General features: G+C 41.6%; 3 protein-coding genes across 3 annotated transcripts in view; 1 reads left to right on the plus strand and 2 right to left on the minus strand.

Annotated features, from left to right (window-relative positions):
* Window positions 1-10518, plus strand: part of cunh14orf180 (chromosome unknown C14orf180 homolog) — a 99034-nt gene extending 88516 nt beyond the window's left edge. Inside the window, exons 7-13 of the mRNA XM_068581013.1 lie at window positions 1188-1274; window positions 2994-3114; window positions 4721-4751; window positions 4864-4972; window positions 6770-6933; window positions 7011-7158; window positions 8084-10518. Of these exons, the coding sequence (XP_068437114.1) occupies window positions 1188-1274; window positions 2994-3114; window positions 4721-4751; window positions 4864-4972; window positions 6770-6933; window positions 7011-7158; window positions 8084-8289 (866 nt within the window). The 3' untranslated portion in view covers window positions 8290-10518. The remainder of the gene's footprint in view (window positions 1-1187; window positions 1275-2993; window positions 3115-4720; window positions 4752-4863; window positions 4973-6769; window positions 6934-7010; window positions 7159-8083) is intronic.
* On the minus strand, window positions 9435-12080 carry LOC137788165 (transmembrane protein 179). Its single transcript, XM_068581014.1, has 4 exons — window positions 11736-12080; window positions 11158-11295; window positions 10986-11064; window positions 9435-10900 (listed from the first exon to the last, which is right to left on the minus strand). Exons 1-4 carry the CDS (start codon window positions 12035-12037, stop codon window positions 10727-10729), a joined length of 693 nt encoding a protein of 230 aa, XP_068437115.1. The 5' UTR covers window positions 12038-12080; the 3' UTR covers window positions 9435-10726.
* A 2335-nt stretch (window positions 12081-14415) lies between these two features.
* The window catches only part of LOC137787805 (uncharacterized), a 7215-nt gene continuing 1976 nt past the window's right edge, over window positions 14416-19654 (minus strand). The window contains exons 6-12 of the mRNA XM_068580543.1: window positions 19577-19634; window positions 19347-19488; window positions 18924-19095; window positions 18627-18819; window positions 17912-18475; window positions 15999-16105; window positions 14416-14537 (exon numbers count right to left, since the gene is read on the minus strand). Coding sequence (XP_068436644.1) covers window positions 14427-14537; window positions 15999-16105; window positions 17912-18475; window positions 18627-18819; window positions 18924-19095; window positions 19347-19488; window positions 19577-19634 — 1347 coding nt within the window. The 3' untranslated portion in view covers window positions 14416-14426. The remainder of the gene's footprint in view (window positions 14538-15998; window positions 16106-17911; window positions 18476-18626; window positions 18820-18923; window positions 19096-19346; window positions 19489-19576; window positions 19635-19654) is intronic.

A 19654-nucleotide genomic window follows, 5' to 3' on the forward strand; every position in this document is an offset into this window, starting at 1 on the left:
CAGACAGAAGAAGTAGACTGACCTATGATCATGGCTATTGCCCTAATCCTCCCTCCCAGATGGTCCACCACACAGTCACCTTATTGCCTGCAGCCAGGTGACTCCCAGGAACAGGGGAAGGTATAATGAATATCTTATAATTTGTCCAAAACACTTTATTATTAAAATTGCTGGGTTTTCATGACAGGACCTGCTATGTCATATTTTACTGTGTTCTACAGTGAATTATTCAGATGGTACATCCAGCCCTCACCATTCATTATTTTTCTCTGCATTATCTTTTATCGTTCCATTTAATAACTTTACTTTTGTTGAGGAGCAGATGGACGTAGGATTTCAACTGCGCAGTGTCTCATTTATTCTGCTGGGTCTGTGGCTCGCCTGGACTGCAGTACTGACACAATCATATTGTCCAAGTGACAAAATGATGGAAACCAGCTGGTGAGGTTTTCAGTTGCATGCTTAACTGAACACGTAGTGTCCATCTTTCCGACCTCATTATGAAAGTTGAAGATATTTAGTTTTTTGCGAGATATCTTAAAGAATAATTGGCAAATAAAGTGAAAAGTGAAAAGCCTAAAATGTAATTTATAGTGTTATTCTCATTGGAGATCTGGTAAGTATAACGTTCAGGCAGCGAGGACTGTGTTTATTTTAAGCATTCTTCTTCCCATTGGTCTTTTTAAATTCACCTGACAAGCATCACTGGTGTCATGTTACAGTGGGACGGACTCTCAGTACAAAAGTGAAGAGGCTCTATTTTTAGGATGCTTTTTATAGAGTCTTTTCATGGAAACAAAAATGGCATTCAGCTCAATCAAAAGCAGTCTGTACATAACACTAAAGGCACTAAAATAGGAAAATACAATTATTTGATAAAAGGGGGTAGAATCAGATAAACTACACTGTTTTGTTCAGCATTTGAAACTTCTTGAAAGGCTGAACAAAGACCAAAAGCTGTAGATAACAGCTTATAAGCAATGACGCAGACATTAGTAGTTGAAATCTGTATTTGCAAAAGCCCGACCTCAAGATCAACAATCTGCTTTGGATTACTACACATTCTGTTTGCCTGGTGGGGTTTTTCAAGAGAGGGTGCAAAAAAACAAAAAGCAAGGCTGTTTTTGACTTCAACAACGAACTAATCCTGTTAACAACTGAGACTGATCCTTCACCGATATAAACAGATGAGAAGGCCCTCCAGTTCATCCAGGCTGAGAAAATGTTCTACGAGGTGGCATTGATCGAGCTCACAACTCTTCATGGGAGCACAGGCAAGTACTTTTGATATTAAGATATGGCTGAATACTTTAAGTACATTTATTCATGAGTGCATATACAGAATGCATGTACTGTACATACATTATGTAGCCTCCTACGTCATCTACTCTGACTTTGAAGGTCTTTTGGTACTTTATTGTTTTTGACTAATTCAGGTAAAATAGAGATGGTGTTCATTTTGTTTCAATTATTGTTCATCTAATTTATTACTAAACAGCACCATATTGAGTAGTTTAGTGAGTGAAAATCAGATTGGCTGAAAGTATAGTTTTAACTGTTGAGTTAAAATTTTATATTTAGAGAAATGTCCTAAAAAGAAGTGCGATGACATACAAAATCACAGTGTATTTATGTTTTTAATTCACATTTATCGTATATACTGAATTATAGATGTACCAAGTTGTTAAGGTTACACATCACCATTCTATAAAACTTTTCTCTATTTACCGTTTAATGATCACAAATCACAAACTTCGCTAACTTTAGGAAAATTATTACAAAAATAAGACCATTAAATGAAGGTTAACTACTTTTTGTTCCCTGGCTGGCATCACTAGAATTAGTGTGTGATGCAAAGTAGTATGGAATCAAATTGTATTTTTTAATCTAATTTTGAGGCTGTTAGCAAAGCACCAGATGCACTGAAGCTGACAGCCTGCGTTTGTAGTGGGCAGCTCTCCAAACCTATTTATGTGCAACCTGCATCTACAAACTTAATTAGTATTACACAATGTGTTTCTGTGACACCTGAAATCCCCTATTTTGTTCAGTGATTCGGCCAATATGAAATGACATCCCATTCTATCCAAGTCCATCTTTGTTTATAATATACCTGGTGGAGCTTTAATCGGCATTCACAGCGAGGCTGCTCATTCATCACCTGCTGCTGCTCCAGACGTCTGCCTCTCCCTCTGTCTGCTGCTGAGGCAGCGGCGCAGTGTAGCGTGGGCACAGTGGAGGAGAACGGGGACCGACATGGTAGAAGACAAATAGCCACACTTTGCTCTTTCTCATTAGGAGCTGTGTGTCGCTGTAGAATACTGAAGCCCCTGATTCAGCACTCATTTGAATTGAATGCTGGACTTCACCAGCGGCGGAGCTGGCACTCTAGCTGCAGCTTACAAGCTCTCATTCTCAAGTGTACCCTTCCCAGTATTTTCCCACGGACAGCTCACATAATCATAATTTTGTGGTTTTTGCAAAGCAAACACAAAACATAACCTGTTCAATATATAATTGTAATAATGATATAGTTGCTCTTGCTTGTGATATGAATTACAAGTCAAACTAACTACCACCTCCATTATTTTATTGTTTGTGTGTTTGATGTGGAGAGTACAGACTGTATGTTTGTGGTGTGTCACTGTGTGCCTGTGTGTGTCTGTGTTGCAGTGTGGGCGTGGTGAGCGTGTTGTTTGACTCCCTTATCCGCTCTCTCCTGCTCTTATCTCTGCTCTCTTGTCTCCAGTCCTCAGTTGGCTCCACTGTGCTGTTCAGGTTCAGGCAGCAGTGCCAGACAGGCTGATAGCCAGACATTTAGGCTTTTTGGGCTTTATTTGTCAAACTCTGTGCTGTGGTAGGGGGCTAAAGAGATTAAAGGACAGTGAGGCAATATAGGTAGATAGGTAGATAGATATAAACACAAGCAGACGGGTAGACAGAGTGGTTTGCTGGCGGACTGACTGATTCCATGCCCTGTGTTTGTGTAACAGGGCCTCAGGAGGAGGCTACGCTGGGCTCTGCAGGATGGACAACCCCAGAGGAGCTTTCGGAGCAGGCCTCCCAGGCACAGCACCTCGAACGGCTGGCCCAGCTCTGCATCATGAGCAAACAGTAGGTAAAACTGTGTCCTGCAGTAGCTTCTGTTGTGGTGGAATTAATGAGACGTTTCATGTTCTGGGAGTTTAGGGGCTCGGTGGGCTCATCAATAGTGAAGTTATATTTCACTTTTATGGGGTCTGTGCGTGTATGTGTGCATGTAGTAATTTCACAGTGCTGAAGTAAAAATAGGTGCTGATTCAGTTGTAACAAAGCAATCGATATATTTGTATTAGTTTCTGTTATCAGTTTTAATACAAAAGCAGCTGCTCGGAGCAAAATAGTGACAGTTTGAAAAACCCACTTTAAGTTGCTTTGTCATTTGTCATATTTGTATGTTTTGGACATCAGTCATTGAAAAAAATGAGAAATGTGTGGTTATAGACAAAAGACATATGCATCTCCATGTCCTCTTGCACAACATTGTCTGGAATGGAATTTTTTCCTGCTTCAAGCCTTTTTTAGCTCAAGTTAAATTTCTCTGTAGATGTGAAGAAAAGAGACACCACACTTAACGTGAGTGTTACAGAAGGAACACCTTAACTGGATCTGCTGTCTCCTGTTGCAGGGGTGCTTTGTAAGGCCGTAGCATGCACCTATTTTCTGTGCCTCTGTTGTCATTGTTGGGATGAGGCCATTTAACCTGATTGCCAGAGAGGGTGACAGAGTGTGGAAGGTTTGCTCAACTGAGGGCTGGTCACAGTGCTGTATTATTGCAAGGAGCTTACGGCAGTTTAACTTCAAGGAGATGCTACTGATTGGGCTGTGGTTTTTGGCTAAATCAGAACAGGTTGGAATTTGATTCCACTCTTTGATCTTTTCTTGCAGAGGAGATAAAAGTACAAGATGTGGAACAGACGCAATAAAAAACACAAATTAGCTTCAGTTTGTCGAAGTGGGGAATAGTCCTATTGCCTCGAAGTTCTTACTCACAGTGTTTCATTTTATTCAACAGGAAGTTGTCATACTCCCTGAATCTTTCGGCAATGTCGTAAGAATCCTTTTTGCAGGCGAAGGGCTTTTCTGTCTTTGCCGATCAGATGTCCCCTGAAAAGGATGTTCTAAAGCAGTGCAAACTGACACCTGTCCATTACTAATTGAAAGGAAGTTTGGATTGGGAACACAAAAGCTGACATCTGTCACACTAAACAGAGGTTGCTCTACATCGTAAGGCACATTTGAGGGTGATGAATGTCTTTGGCGGGCGTTCCAGGGCCGATATGAGCGGAACAGCTGGCAGATTCTCAATGTCCCACATCATCCTCATCTAGCTTAGCACTAAGCAGAAGAGTAGTGGAAGGGCACAAGTCAGTAAACCAACCTGAAAGCGCCATGCCTTCTGTAATTCACCCTGGAGAATAGAAAAGGGGCAGTGAGTGCTGGCAGAAAGAGAAGGTTTCCACTTCCTCCATAATGCGCCTGAGCACCTGCAGCCCAGCTCCCCATGTCTAATCACAGCACACGTGTTTCTCATGCTGCTAAAACAGATACGCTGACCCGGCAATGCAGCACTGGCCACTACATTAGAATAAGGTCAGGCACTGCTGCTGTTGTCTTGTGTTTAGATAGAAAAATAAAGTATTGTATTTGTTTAACAGTTTCATTTTCCTTTTTATTTCAGACCGCATCTTGCTTTAGAATACAGCGGTAAGGTATGTACATCATTCTCTTTGCTTCCTTTCTAGATTTTTGAAATAAATGAAAGTGCTTACGGCACTCTTGTGTCAACTTCAAATCTCTGCATTCTGTTAATTAATCTTTCAGGCTGCGAAGATCCACCAGAGGGCCTTTGGTAACGACCACCCCATCACAGCCAGAAGCCTGGAGCTTATGGCTACTGTCTATGCTGAGATCGGCAAGACTGAATATTCAGGTAAACCCCTACTTGATTGACACGGTGTGGCGCAGTAATCACTGCTGTCATCCTGACATTGATCAGCAAACATGGTTGTACATGACTTCACATTCAGTCGGAAGCATGATCCCAGAGACCGTACTGTGAGAACATGAAAATACCGGAACAGTGTTTTCGTCTTCTCTCTGCTGCGGAGACACACCGCACAGTGAGGATGTGTTTTTAAAGCCATCCGGTTACCCTTTAAGCCATGTCAACTCGTGAACATGTTAAATTAATAAACACTTGCAGTCATGTCGGACACAAGTGCTTTTATGCAAAGCGAAGAAGAAAAGCAGCTTTGTGACAGTTTGAGGGCACAGTTGTGTTGTACAGTATGAATGCTTGGCTTGCAGTAAGAGGAAGCAACACTGAACTCTGCATTTTTTGGAAGACTGCTGTGATGTAAAAAGCAATATTCACAAACCAGCCTTGTTGTCGAGTCAGCTTTCCGAGGCAACGGTGCTGAACTGAGCAGGTTACAAAAAGACACAAAGAGTGTACAGCATAGAAAGACAAAGACAGACAACTCTCCTAGTTGTTCACATCGGGTGGTGTTAAACATTTTGGTGAGAACGTGCAGGGTCAGAGAGGGGTTGTATCTGTTGTTGCGGATCATAACACAGTCTTTGTGCCCTTTTTGCAACCTTTTGTTTTGTATTGTACACAGACATCCTCTTTGGCCCTCAGTAAGATGCTTTAACAGACGCATGTTTAACTGGTTGTCTCTTAGAATATACCATTCACTGTAAACTGGATCAGCCACCTTTCTCAGTGGACAAACTATTTGTATGGTTTACGGGTTGGATTGGTATGTCAAATGGACTATGTTGTGGAGCAGTATGTGGTGTACTTTTCCCCACGAATACCCGTTCATACAGTCTCTTATGAAATACGTTAAACTGTCCCTAAATCTGTGACCCCTGTTTTTATTTTGATTGACTTTGAAAACAAAACAACTGTAAAGTGAGGAATATTTGATCATCTTTCAATATCTGTGTTAGTTTTTCTATTCATTTTGGTGAAGTGGTATTTATGTGTGTATTGTTTTATTATCATTTGGCATAATTATTTGTGTGTAGTCTAAAGGATTGCTACTTTTGTTGGCCATATTTCCTTCTAAGTAACGATGTGAAGTGAAACACAAATAGTGGCGAAAGAATTTTCCCTCCAGGGATTTTCTAGGAAAATCCCCATGTCAGTTTTCGAGTTATTAAAAACATGTTTTCTCACAGACTGAACAACCTTTACTCTTGTTTGTTGTACAAAGAAAGTGTACACAGACTGTGCATGTGTCTCTCTCTGTCAATCAATTATTAATGAATTATCCATAGAGATCCAGAACCGTAATACATAGCCCTATTAGTTGTTTAAGTCAAACAATGACAGATTCATCAGCCAGTGTTGAAAAAATAAACAGTATTTTGTAAGATATGGGAAACTTTCACGCAATATAAATGAAGGAGCAACCAGACTGACATTTTTTACTGTGTGGAGATCAGGTAAAATGAAACTTGATAAGTCTGACCAGAACTTTTTTTTCTTCTTTGAGTGCAAATATATCGGGAAGTGAAACGTGAACTAGACGTTGTTGGCTTCCTGTTGGTAACTCAGTAAGCAGTACTCCACCTGGCTCTGACAGAGTTAACACTCGCGTCTTTTTTTAGACCATTTGCATGTTTACCTTTGTATGTTGAAGATAGCCTCATTGTCTCTCTTCAGACCAGGCTGGATCACTCGATCACTACTCATGTATGCTCATGATTCTCTTACTAGACTCTCTGGGTCAGTGTGTATCTGCACTGTCCAAACGCTTTGCTGCTGCAGAGTCCATCAGAGACACCGTCAACTGTATTCCTCATTCCCACCGGGAGAAACACTCAGAGGTCCGCCACAGAAAGGACACCCACCACCACGAGGAGGATGCACTGAATCCTAAGGTAGTGTCAACTGCACCTGCACTACCATAAGCAATGCTACTCTGATATGATAGGAGATCTGTGTCTTTCATCCTCAGCTGTATCCGATGCAGGTAACCAATGGCAAAGTCCCCACCTCCATTCTAAAGAGGCCAAGTCCCAACTCCGGGTCAGACACAGAACCTAACCACAGACGGAAAGGCGAACGGAGGGTTCGATTCAGGGAGCCAGAGACCACAGTACATGGTGAGCAATCAGACAAGTGAAGTCACATGTCCAGCCTGCTTCGGCACAGATGTGTTTGTGCAACCGTAGAGAACACGCCGTCCAGAACGCTGCACAGAAGCCTGAAAAAGGGAATGCATTCATTCAACAAGATGACTGTCATTTTTATTGTTTATAAAAAATAAAAATAATCCTCAAAATGTGTGCCATCACAGATTGCACATGTAACAGCAGTGTGTGTCCTGCACTTAGCAGTAAAGAGATCGGACAAAATGCATTACAGCATTCTGACATTGCATCGTAAACTATTGTCCTTTGAGGATTCTTTACTATTTAAAAATAATGGAATGCTGTGGGACTTTCAAACATCAGCAAGTGATTTACTCTTCGTAATTAATTATGCATGCAAATGAGGCTCCATAGAGTCTGTTCCAGAGAGATAGTGGAGTGTATGAGGTCTCAGCAGCTGGTTGGTAGCTGCTTTACATCAGAGCTTGGCTCTTATTGACTGACTGGCCTCTTTTCTGTCGGCTTCACAGACATTCCTTTCTGGGACTGTTTAGGTGGTAAGTCTATATAAGTGTGCAAGAGAAAATTAAAACATGTGTTTATGTTTCAGTCTATTGGATGTAAATATGTGGGGGGGAAGAATCAAGAAAAGGGATTGAGGTCGAAGGTGTTTTTTAAACGTCACTTCATATTAACTGTGTTGTCTGCTATGCAAGATGGGGCATTTCATTGTCACCCCTTTTTTTTTAACAATGATTGAAACACAGAGAGTTTGTGTGACAAAGCCTCCACTACACTGTTTATTGTCGCATTACATTTTCCATCATAAACTTGAATCATAAGGAAAGAGAGCTATATGTGCATGTGACAACTGAAATGCTCATTTACAAATCACAATAGTGAAATAAAAAACCTGGTTTTGGTTTTCTGTTTGTAGCCTATGAGACGACACCGTCCCGCCCCCACCTCGCCCTGTTCACCTGCCTCTTCCTGCTGATGTCATTCCTGGGTGTGGCCATGTACTGCACAGACCGGCGGCGTCCACAGCGAGTGTGTGAGGAGCTGGAGGACGCTCTGTCTGTCTACCTGCTGCATATGAAACGGCTCGTGTGGGGCTGCTGGATATGGCTGACCATGCAGTGACTGGGACCCACCACAGGTGGAGACACGGGCCTCCTTTAATTTTTTCAGAGCTCTCTTTTTTCCTGTCTCTGAAGGAGCCTACAAACACCTCAGCCTTTTGCTAAGGCTCTGTACACGGTCTGTGGTGTTCAATCTCACAGTGAAAAGGGGAAAATGTTTATTCCCAGAAATATGTAGCTTCCATGGCTTTCTGTACAAATGTGCTACGGTGGTGGGCACGCCTCTCGTTATTTAAGCTATGATTTTGCACATCTGCAATGTTGATGCTCACATATACCGCTCAGTGAATCCCCACATACATTCAATCTTTCATATCACTGTATGTGAGTGACTGTTTCCATGGAATGCGTATATTTATTTAGTTTTCAATACATGATTTGTGTACATCAGATATTACACAGAACTGAATGTGTATATATGGTTCAATATAATAAGGACTATCAAAATATTCCGCCTTGTAATTGCACATAAATGAATGTAGAGAAGTTCGGAAACGGCTTTGATTGGGGGAGGTGGACGGAAGCACAAATGTGGAACTGTTGGATAAATATCTGTGAGATGGAAACACAGGGCTGCATCACTTCACAGCACCAGGTTGAATGTCTAACAGATGAAAAACACCTCTTTCTTTCCAGGCTGTCTGGTCTTCTGTACAACTGTCTTCAGCTGATTCCTAGCTCCACTGAGGAGAAAATCTACAGCACAATGTTATGAATTTTCTCACCTTATCTAACATCGAAGAGCATATACTCGTACTGAATGAATACTAATGCTTTTGACAGTGTTCCTCTTTATAACCGCTTGAATCCCACAAAATATCCTTGATCCTAAATGTTATTTATTCTTCTATACTGTATACCTGCATCTACAAAAATATCCAACTTTCAATTGTTTTTCGATTTTTTTTACTTTTTGTTACCTGTTATATTTCTATTTCAAAACTATAATATTCAGGTTTTAACCGCGATGTCAATGCTCATCAAGCTTTGGACAAAAATAATATGTATCATTTTTATCAAGTTCATTGCCATTAATATGAGGCCAAACGGAAATATGACCATTGATGATGATTCTGTATGTTATGCGAATCCCTTTATCAAATGAAGCAAAAAAGGAGATAAAAACCACACAAATGGATTATAGGAATTATTGGGCACAGAGATGCACATCCCAAAGACCTCTCATTATAAGCAATAACACACATGACATGATTTCCAGTAAAACATCTTTATATAACAGGTTTCAGGGAACTCAGAAGGAAATTGTTGGATTAGAGTTTTTGCATTTGAATGTCAAAGCAATATGAGGCTAATACGCCTGTAGAAGAAAGAAACACACTCTGCTCGGTACTGTCAAACTAAATTGTCATTAGCAATAAAACAATACCCAGTGAACTCATGTCCTGCATATACACATTTAGCTTAGAAGCTGCCTTTCACGGCTGTCCAAACGTTTATGGTCACTTTGTAAGAAGTGCCTCTGTGGAGGGTTTTCTTAGTTCCTACCGTTTTATGATTTCAGTTGTTTTGAATAAAACTGTCATTGCCTATCAAGGTCAAGGAGCTGATGTGCTATCTTCCTGTAATCTCTGGCAATAAGTGAGTGTGTGATGTGTGTGTAACAAGGAGAGGTGCATGCAGGTACATTTGTGCGTCTACTCACAGTAATACCGTATATTGGTTGTCGCCTATAAAGTGTAAAGGAGAAGCCTGAGTAACTATTTGGCACAAAATAGGATTTGTTTGCTAAAAGCTTTTTTTGGACCATCTGCCTGACACATGAATGTTCAGAGTTATAATTTGTTATTTTCATAAAACACTCTTTGTAACTGCTGATAAAAGTATGAATGCACTGCAACACACATTATTTTACTTTGCAGCAGCATGCAAAGAAGTCTCCTTTCATCAAGAAGTGCACATCTTAGCAGAAATACATCCTTCTTTAGGAACACATTTAATAGTGTATAAAACTAAATAACATCCCTTTACATCTAAAAACCATCACCCTATTAATTTGTCATGCATTATGTCCATGCAGAAGTTTCACAAAGATAACATTATCCGTCAGCCAATCTGTCCACGCTATAATTGCCGTGTTGCTTAATAGAAATTCGTGAGCTGATTAAAACTGGGTGTACATTTCCCTTAAATGACTTTAATACTGTTGGAGCTGAACTCTGGTTGTGTGTGTGGGAGAGGTCAACACACAGTGGATGAATAAACTAAATAAAGCAGGATATAACTACCACTGGGAGATTCTTTTGAAGAAAAATCAATTGTCTTTGGAGAACAGATCTAAAACTTCTGTTTGATTCAATCCATGATCATTGGGAGAAGAAGCTAATTCGATTGTCTACAGAGGCAAACGTTGGTGTTTCTCATGGTAGGCGAGAGGACTGGTTGAGTGAGTGAGTGTGTGTTTGTGTGTCCTCTAGTTTCTAGATCAGGCCTATCTTGAGGTCGGAGTGGCGTCGTGAGGAGCGTCTAAGTAGAAGGTCCTTCTCGTGGATCAGGCTGTCCAGCAGGTCCTCTTGTCTGTAGTTGTGATAGACCTTCAGGAAGGCCATCACTGCAATGCCAAGCCAGGTGAGCCATGCAGCCCACAGGCCAAACTGAAGGGCGGAAGGCAGTTATTGTACACATGACTGAGATTCAGGATTTTGTTCCAGTGTCTTAAACAATGTTAACCATATCTACCTGAGCTATAGCAAACTGGTCGTAGAAAGCAGAGTTGTCCAGGCCGAGTTCTAGATCGGTGTCCTGCAGGTCCTCGCAGCTAAAGTGTGGCACATAAGCCGGTATGAAGAAACACCACTGGACTGTTTGATAAGATTGTCAGAAAAGTTCAGTTTGTGTGCTGCTCTCTCACCTGCTCGGCATTGTCCCGCCCTCTGTGATGGAGTCACACCACATGTTGAACCCCACGCTGACGATGGTGCTGGACAAGAAGACCGTGAACACCACGAGGGAGCTGATCAGCAGGTTGAGGAAGGCATTGAAGAGGGAGCTGCAGACAGGTCAAACAGAGATAAAACATGTTAAAAACTTGCATAGTTATTCACTAAATATGACCTTTTAAACTTTAGGGCTATCGCACAGTAGGATACTATTATTTATTTTTATGTACATGAACATAGTGACCGGTTGGAAATGTCTGGGAGTCACATTATGAGTAAGATTTGTCAAAGGCAACACACGTGTGTCCCCTCCATCTTTGAAATGGAGGACAACAGTGACTAGTCGTGTTTATTCCATTCTATGTTTTGTTTTAATCTTCATTGCATAGCCTACACAACATGCACTCTATGATTCTTCCAGAATAGCGCGCACTTAAGGGCGGAGGAGAGACGGAGCCGCACATGAACCCTCCGCCCTGAGTGGAGGCGTCCCACTGAGCGAGACGGTGTGTGTTGGATAGTGTGCAACGACCAGGTAAACGTCACTCACTCGTCGTGTCCTTTGCACAGGAAGAATAGCAGCCTCCATGCCTGCACTGCGGACAGAATGAGGGACGATATCCCGACAAAAGTGATGAAGCTGCAGGAGGACTCGGTGCCCCACTCCTCTACGATGAACCGCTGCTTCGACACCGTGATGTTCTCGTTTTGCCACATTCCCCGCGTGAACAGCAGGCATTTCCCTCCGAAATCCTCCGTGTTTTCTGACAGAGGCACCACGGCGATGAACCCGAATACGAAAGCTAAAAAATAAAGGATGCACTGGGCGAAAATTAAATTATCGAGGGCCATTTTTGCGTCTTCCTCTTCGGCTCTCTGTGTCCTGGAAAACTGCGGCTGCGCAGTGGCGGCATCGATGAGCCGAGGCTCAGCATCCGACGCTATGCTGCAAATTAATGAGCAGCCTAAGGCCTTCAGGGCTCTCCATCTTATCTACACCCAGGCCGTGGATGTCTTCACTGGTGTTCCCATTTGCAACAGTTTAAGCATTTAACAGTTAATTATAACATTTAACCCCTTAAACACACTGCTTACCCCTTAGATATAAGGACAGTTCATTTAAACCATCCAGCATGACATGTTTTGTTTCAGTATGTTCAATCTCTTCATGAGAGCTTTAATATGTTTACAATAAGAGACATAGTCAAAACATTTACTCGTTTGTTTTGTGCCTTATTCCATTTAAATAAATTCCCCAAAGGTCCTCACCATATTTGTTGTTTTTGGAAACCTTCTAATCTCCACTATTTAAACTAAGGTTCTGTAGGTTTTACCAAAGATTGGCTTCACAGCCTGAGTTTGTAGAGAGGTTAATGGTAAAAGGTGTTATCTACGACTAGATAAGGCAGTGCACTCACCAATTAGAGTAATGCTTTGTTTGTACATGATGACGGCCCTTGAGGACGGGCAGGTAGCTGTCACAGCCATCTGACACGCTTCACTGAGCCCATCTGGTCAGCTGGCCAAGGTGTCTTTCAACCTTCCTCCAACACCCGGCCCCAGTGCCGCCCACAGTGCCCTCCAGTGGGCAAGGCATCTGCATACTCAGACAATCCTTGCTCTGATGTAGTTTACAGATGCAGGATGCTGCAAAATGTTGTGATGAAAAGACCATTTTCTAATTGCCCAAAAAGAAAAGTTGTGATACTGATTAGAAAAAGTAAAAACCTTATTTTTAGATGGCAAAGGAGGCTGGCATTGGGTCATTGTGTGTCCAACAATATTAATTGTACAGCAGTTTCCTGTTAAATATCCAATGTAAAGACACATTTTTATTGGAGGATTCTAGACCTATTTGTATCCATCACACTAACTGCATTTTACATCCGCTCCCTTGCACATGATTTATGTGTAATTTTGCAGCATCGCAGCACTCTGATTTCCATGATGTTATCAACTCTCAGGCTTGAGTTGTTGTGTGTGTGTGCTGATGTGCATGTGTTGTCTTGCTTTGCTTTAAAGCATCATTGTTACTTATGTTTCACGCTCTCTGGCTTTTTTTTTTCCTTTTTCCTTTGGCAGATCTTTATTATCTGGCATATGACAAATTGTCCAGAAGACTACTTCCTGTAATAAATCACTTAGCAGTTTAAACCTTTCATTTGATATATTATCACTGGAGTATTGTACTGCTTGCTGTTTAAAAAAAAAAAACAATTCGAATAGAAAAATCTAAGCACAGACCAGGAAAAAGGAGGAAGGAGGGAGCCATAACTCTGCTGCCATGCTCTTGTTGTCTCTGGCTAGACAACAAACACGAGCCGGCATCACCTGGAATCAGAGGTGCTGCCACACCTGCAAGGTCACAGGGAAAGGCCTAATAACGCTATAAGGCACTCCTGTCTTAAGCAAACAGGAGATTGCATGCACATCCTCATGCACAGAGCTCCAAACTACACTTTTAAATAATACAGCATGTGTGGGCTTGTGAACTCGGCACCCAGTGGAGACCCAGTGCAGAAGTGTGTCAAGCTGAAATATGTGTTAAGTTATTCACCCCCAGAAGAAGCCACTGAGGGAGGGAGGGAGGAGAATGCTAACCCGAATGTAGTCCCTTGGCTCTGTGCAAATATGGGGAGCGATGGGCAGCAGAAAGCGTTGGGAGGTCATCCATTTTTCATGAGATCCAATGGCAGCAAAGCAAACATCCTTTTTTCAAGAGGAAGAAGAGCAGTGAAGAATCGTATGTGCTGGATCATTTCCAAGGACACCACTGAATTTATAATGTCGCGCATTTATGTCTGAAAAGGACCAACATGCATCACTTTGACCAGATAATACAAATACACAATATAAGCCAAAACATCTATTTTACTGGAGTTTTTAATTTGCGATACATTTAATAATTTAAGTGTATCAATAATTCCTGAGAAATGTATTATTGAGTGTTTCTGACACGTGGCATGACAGTGGAAGGAAAAGGGTGTGGCAGGACGATATCACCGCGTAGGAGAGGTTTCTGATAGAAGAAGCTGCCAGAACAATCTGACCGGTTGATTGATGAGGAGGGGGAGATGGATAACTTCAAGGTGATCATCAAGCCTGTCGCATGGTCAGTGTGAGTTAATCCTCACAATGATGCTTTAGGTCAAATTCAGATTTGGACTCAAAATATTTCTGAATCAAAAGAAAAGACTTGAAGAATATATTCCATTCAGTCCTGTGTGATTGATGTGCTGAATTAGGCTCTCTTCCCTCGCTTTCCTTTTCTTAATAATGTTCTTCCACTTCTCATGGCACCTTGTGAACCCGTCCCCGAACTAGTCCAACCTGCAGGCTCCTCTTTGTCCGTCTGTAACACAAAACAACAGCAAAAACAGACACAATTACGTCCTCATATCCTGGGCAGTGATGTGGAGGGCCTGATGAAATATCCTGTACCCATTAATCTTTCCCCAGGGGGGCGCAGGAGACTGGGAGCACTGATTAAATGCTCCTAATAGAAGCCATTCGTCTCCTCTCGAATCTGGAATGTTTCAACATGCAACATCACCCAACACTACTTTCCCCTGCATCTCTCTCGCCGTAAATATATATATATATATATATATATATATATATATATATATATATATATATATATATATATATATATATTTTTCATACATTTTATTTTGTGACATCTTTTTAAAGCGAGCATGATCTCTTTGTGATTTGATTCGACGATTCAGTCGATGACTCGTTTTCACCATCGGGAATATCTCATAGGCGACTCTGCCACAACAATCATCATAAACAGTCACGCTTGAGGTCGTATGGGGCGAGATAACAATTTGTAGTTTGCACTAATAACTTTGTTTAATATCCTGATTTTCTTATCTTTGGCAACTCTGGCAATAAAAAGATGAGGCCAGTGAGGAATTGTTATCAACTAATTTTCACACAGTAGTCATTAATATCTCTCTATCTGCCAATTAAGCAAATCCTAAACAGCGTCATTTATGGCCTGGATGGATGATTAGATAACACTAACAGCACTTTTTTCAAAACAACCTCCTGGAAACACTCTGGGACTGCGCATTAATGGATGTAACGCATTCACTATAAACATGCACGATACATCCAATAGATTGGCCGTGATAGACACACACTGCTTGTACAGTATAGTGTACTCAGGCCTGAATTATAATCATCATAAATTAATATGACCTGATTACGTTTCACCTGCCAAGCTCCATATGGTCTCTAATTCTGAACAAAATAATTAGGTGACTGCATCCCAATCAAACAATTATCCAATAAAACCTCAATAAAACCATTACCTGGTCACAGCCATGCGATGATATAATAGTGCTAAGCAGTGTGACGTTCAGGTCGATGCCCAACAGTAAAATTATACTATATAAAAAGGTGACCTCAACCATATGAGATTATGTATTTCTGACAAATATAAAATAGCTAGTTTCTGAGGTATTTAATGTCCATTTGACTCGGTACTTCAAGATACAATACAATTGAATCTCCAGAAACACTGCCTTCATGTTTGGAAAATGACATCATTGTAGGCGGATCTCTTAAAAGCAATGGTGTTTATGCTGGAGGACAGGAGAGCGAGGGATGAAGGGTAGTAAAGAGGACACCTGCTGGGTTGTGATGAAGCAAAATCCCCAGGGACAAAAAATGAGATCATCTAAATACGAGGACTATGATAAGCATCTTGACTGGACCAGTAGTGCCCCCTACTGGCCAGACTGGATTTTAACTCCCTATGTCGACTATTCCACAGCTTCAACATCAATTGAAAAAAAAGTACCTGTTTGCCATTTCTGCTGTCTCCTTTTTGCTTCGCAGTGAAGTCTCTGAAGTTGATCAGACTGTAGGAATATGGTTGGCTTAGTACAAGAGAATGTCTTTTATTATCTGTGAATGAACAGGAACAAAACACAAATAAGAAATTGTAAACAATGTCAGAGTGTCTATCTATTCCAACCTCACCAGTTGTAATGATCTACTGCTGGAAACATCATTGTCAATGTCAACAAGGAAACAGCCTGACGCCATCTTTTTAATCATATGCAACATTGCTCCACTGTTATGTCTTTAACCCTTGTCCCAGTTACAAGGTGGGGACATCGGCATGGGGCAATAGGCCGTGGATCCCTAAGGCCCAGCGGTGATCAGTACAATTCAGCAGATGGAGGGAGGTCTGCTTGCAGTGGTAGACAGTACACCCCACATAGAAAGTGTGGGGGAGGGGTAGAAGCGTAGCTTTATGGATGACTGACTGCTGCAGCAAGGTTAAGGGAACCAATCACTGACACTTGACTTCCTCGCCAGTGCCCCCCTCCAAGCAGCCAAGACCCCCCGCCTTAGGTACATGTGCTGGTGTGCTGCACCCTGTAGAGAGCAGCAGCACCTCTGACATACGAATATGTCCAGCCCTAATACAAACACAAATTATTCATTCTTAGACCCATGCGAGCAAGGACATAAAATGGGTTTTCCAATTAGAATATTGCTAATGGCCTTTTGCAATGTGTTGGAGCTCTAATGATAGTACACATGTACTTCTCTAGTGTGCACTGCATGGTTTGAATGTGGTTGTATAGTCTGGTATTAGGGTTTCTTCAAATATAAACTAGAATAACTATCAAATTAATTATTAAATTATGGCCAACATTTTTTTTGGTGAGGTGACCTTTGACCACCAAATTGTACTCACTTCATCCTTTAAGCCAAGGGGAAGTTTCTGCCAAATTTGAAGAATTTCTATCAAGCCGTTACTGATGTTCATGAGACGGGGCAGACGTGAGGTCGCAGAGCTTTGACCTCAAACCACCAAAATCTAGTCAGTCATCTCTGAGTCCAGTTGCACGTTTGCCAAATTTAAACGCATTCCCTCCAGGCGCAACGGCTGTAGGGATGGACGGACAACGCAAAAAATAAAAATAATATCTCTGGCCACAGCTGTTAACCAATTCATAAAAAGGTCACAGCATAGGATGCCATACAAAATGTCATGAAAAAGTCACAGTCTAGATTGCCATTGAAATGTATAGTAGTTCATAAAAATGGGTTGAAAAAGGTTTAGGATAGTCGTAAAAAAAATCATAGTATATTGGAGAATCATAAAAAGTCATAGGAAAAAATACTATACAAATACCGTAGTAGAATATGATTCCATAATGCCGCACATAAGTATGTCGATAAAATGTCATAGTATGCCATAAAAGTCATCGCATAGTAAGTTGAAAAAGTCATAGTTAAGTTAGTTAAAAAAAGTCATGAAGAAAATAAAATGATAGTACCTGAGTTATATTATAAAAGTACGGTACTTTACAACCATCCAATCACAACGGAGGTTGTTCCAAAATATGAATCATTGTTTACAACGCTGCTAGTGCTCGACCAGAAGAACCCATACTACTGAAAAAATGGGCGCGGCATAATAAGGTAAATAGTATGTCATGAAAAATGTCCATCATAAAAAGGTGATACTATAGACAAAATAAATATGGTATGCCATAGAAAGTGTCATAAAATCTCATAATATGGCACAAAAAAAGTCACAAGTCTTGTCATAAAAATATCATCAAAAGTTTTTTTTTAAAAAGGCTCATGAAAAAAAGTAGTAGCATATGGCGGAAGGACGTACAAACCACAAATATTACCCCTGACCACGGCTTTTGCCAGCGTGGACGCATAGAAACACCACGAGCGCGTCACCTGATGTGATGCTTGCTGCCGGCTCTGGAGCAGGTCGAAGGCCAGTTGAGGCTCTGCAGGTTTCCAGCTCCTGTTCCCACCACGAACCCATTTTGCAATGATCCAGCAAGGTTGAGGTGCTCTGAGAACAGAGTTCATCCACCTTTAATTGGGCTTCAGGGGAGTTTTCATTGTCGGTGCCAGAAGGAGCCATGGTGGTGATGATGTTGTAGGTCAGGCGAGGGGTCAGAGAGCTGCCAGAGATCTGGAGCTGTGTGGGGAAGATAGAGCTGCACACGGCGGTGAGAAGGGAGATGTCCTGCTGACCAGTCCCTGCTGAGACCCGTGAGCTACTGGCAACAGGATCCTCTGACAGGGGGCTCCGGTGAAGGTCAGTGGTGGGCAGGTCCTGAGTAGTTTCAGACAGGGCACAGGAGAGGCCTTCACTGAAACTAAAACTGAACATATGTGAGGGGATGCAACCTGGTTGCTCTTCTTGGTTGAGTGGCAATGCAGAGCTCCTCAGATCACTGACATCTGAGGGACCATGAATGATTTCTTCTCCTTTACAGCAGGACATTTTCTCTGCAGATAAAAGTTAATGCAGTGATGTGAACATTCAGAAATCTACAAGTCAGCGGGATATAATTAGTTTATGAATAGTTTAAGTTTTATTTTATTCGTGACTGCTTCTCATTGTGAATGGTTTACAACTAAAAGCAAACACACAGCTTACCCTCTGCAGAAAGCAACAGCTCTACCACAATGTCTTTGTTCAAGTTACACACAAAAGTAGGGTCTGTGGCGCCATCTACTGCCATTGTCTGCTCAGGGCAATCTGGCAAAGCGTCAACTGATGAAGGGGTTCTGCTTTCTTCTTCTCCCTCCTCCTCTTCCTCACAAGAAATGTGCTCTGGTGTCTGAGGTTGCTGCTAGAACAAGAACAGATGTAAATGGCAAGGATCATTATTTCTAAAAATCCATTATCTTTTCAGTTGTCGCCATTTTTCATAGGGACATTGACAATGCATACATTATGGACGGGCTTTTCCTCTCCCGGTTCATCTGCATGTGGTGTTTGCTCTGTTTCTTCTACCCTGTCCGTTGGGGAGGGGCTGGACGTGAGATGACGGAGAGCCTGGGTAGATAGAAGCATCTCTCTGCTATTCCATTTTCTCGCTCTGTGCTGTGGCCACACCATCTCACTGGAATAAAGAACAGATAGATATTTTTTGTTGAGTTCTTTGAGGGGACTGAACATATTTCAACATCATTCAATCTCTGTTGCAGGTGTTTTGTGTGTGTAGGTATGCATGTGTGGATGTAGATGTATTGAACATGTTTTGGTGTATAATGTGTGTCTGGGAGGCTCTGGACAGACTGCAGGAATACATTTACATAAAAAAGACAATTAGGAATCTATCTGTTGTCCACATGCTGTCTACAAACACAGTACCTTATCTTAGGATGTGGCTTTCTCACTTCTACCGCAGCCTTTCTGAGTAGTTGAACCAGTTCCTCTGGAGACACTGTGTGGACGCTGTGAGCCTGATACAGTTTGGCAGACAGCGGGCACGGTGGTCTTCCTGCTGACAGGTCTTATGAAATGAAATTACATGAATAAATATAACACTCTTTAATTTGTTCTGAAACCATTTGACATCCTATGCATTGACTCTATCTTACCGTTCTTCACCAGTGGCAATTGTGACCTTTTAGTCCCATTTTCAATGTCCCCTTCATCCTGATATTTTTTATTTTTTT

This window comes from Clinocottus analis, unplaced genomic scaffold, assembly GCF_023055335.1.
Source record: "Clinocottus analis isolate CAN_PGR_092001 unplaced genomic scaffold, fCliAna1.0.p SCAF_17, whole genome shotgun sequence".
Lineage (NCBI taxonomy): Eukaryota > Metazoa > Chordata > Actinopteri > Perciformes > Cottidae > Clinocottus > Clinocottus analis.

Coding starts and splice junctions, on each gene's coding strand:
- LOC137788165 (XM_068581014.1), bottom strand. CDS start 12,037: ATGGCCCTCGATAATTTAATTTTCGCCCAGTGCATCCTTTATTTTTTA. Junction 11,065..11,157: donor GGCGGGACAATGCCGAGCAG/GTGAGAGAGCAG, acceptor GCCACACTTTAG/CTGCGAGGACCTGCAGGACA. Junction 10,901..10,985: donor ACCAGTTTGCTATAGCTCAG/GTAGATATGGTT, acceptor TCCGCCCTTCAG/TTTGGCCTGTGGGCTGCATG.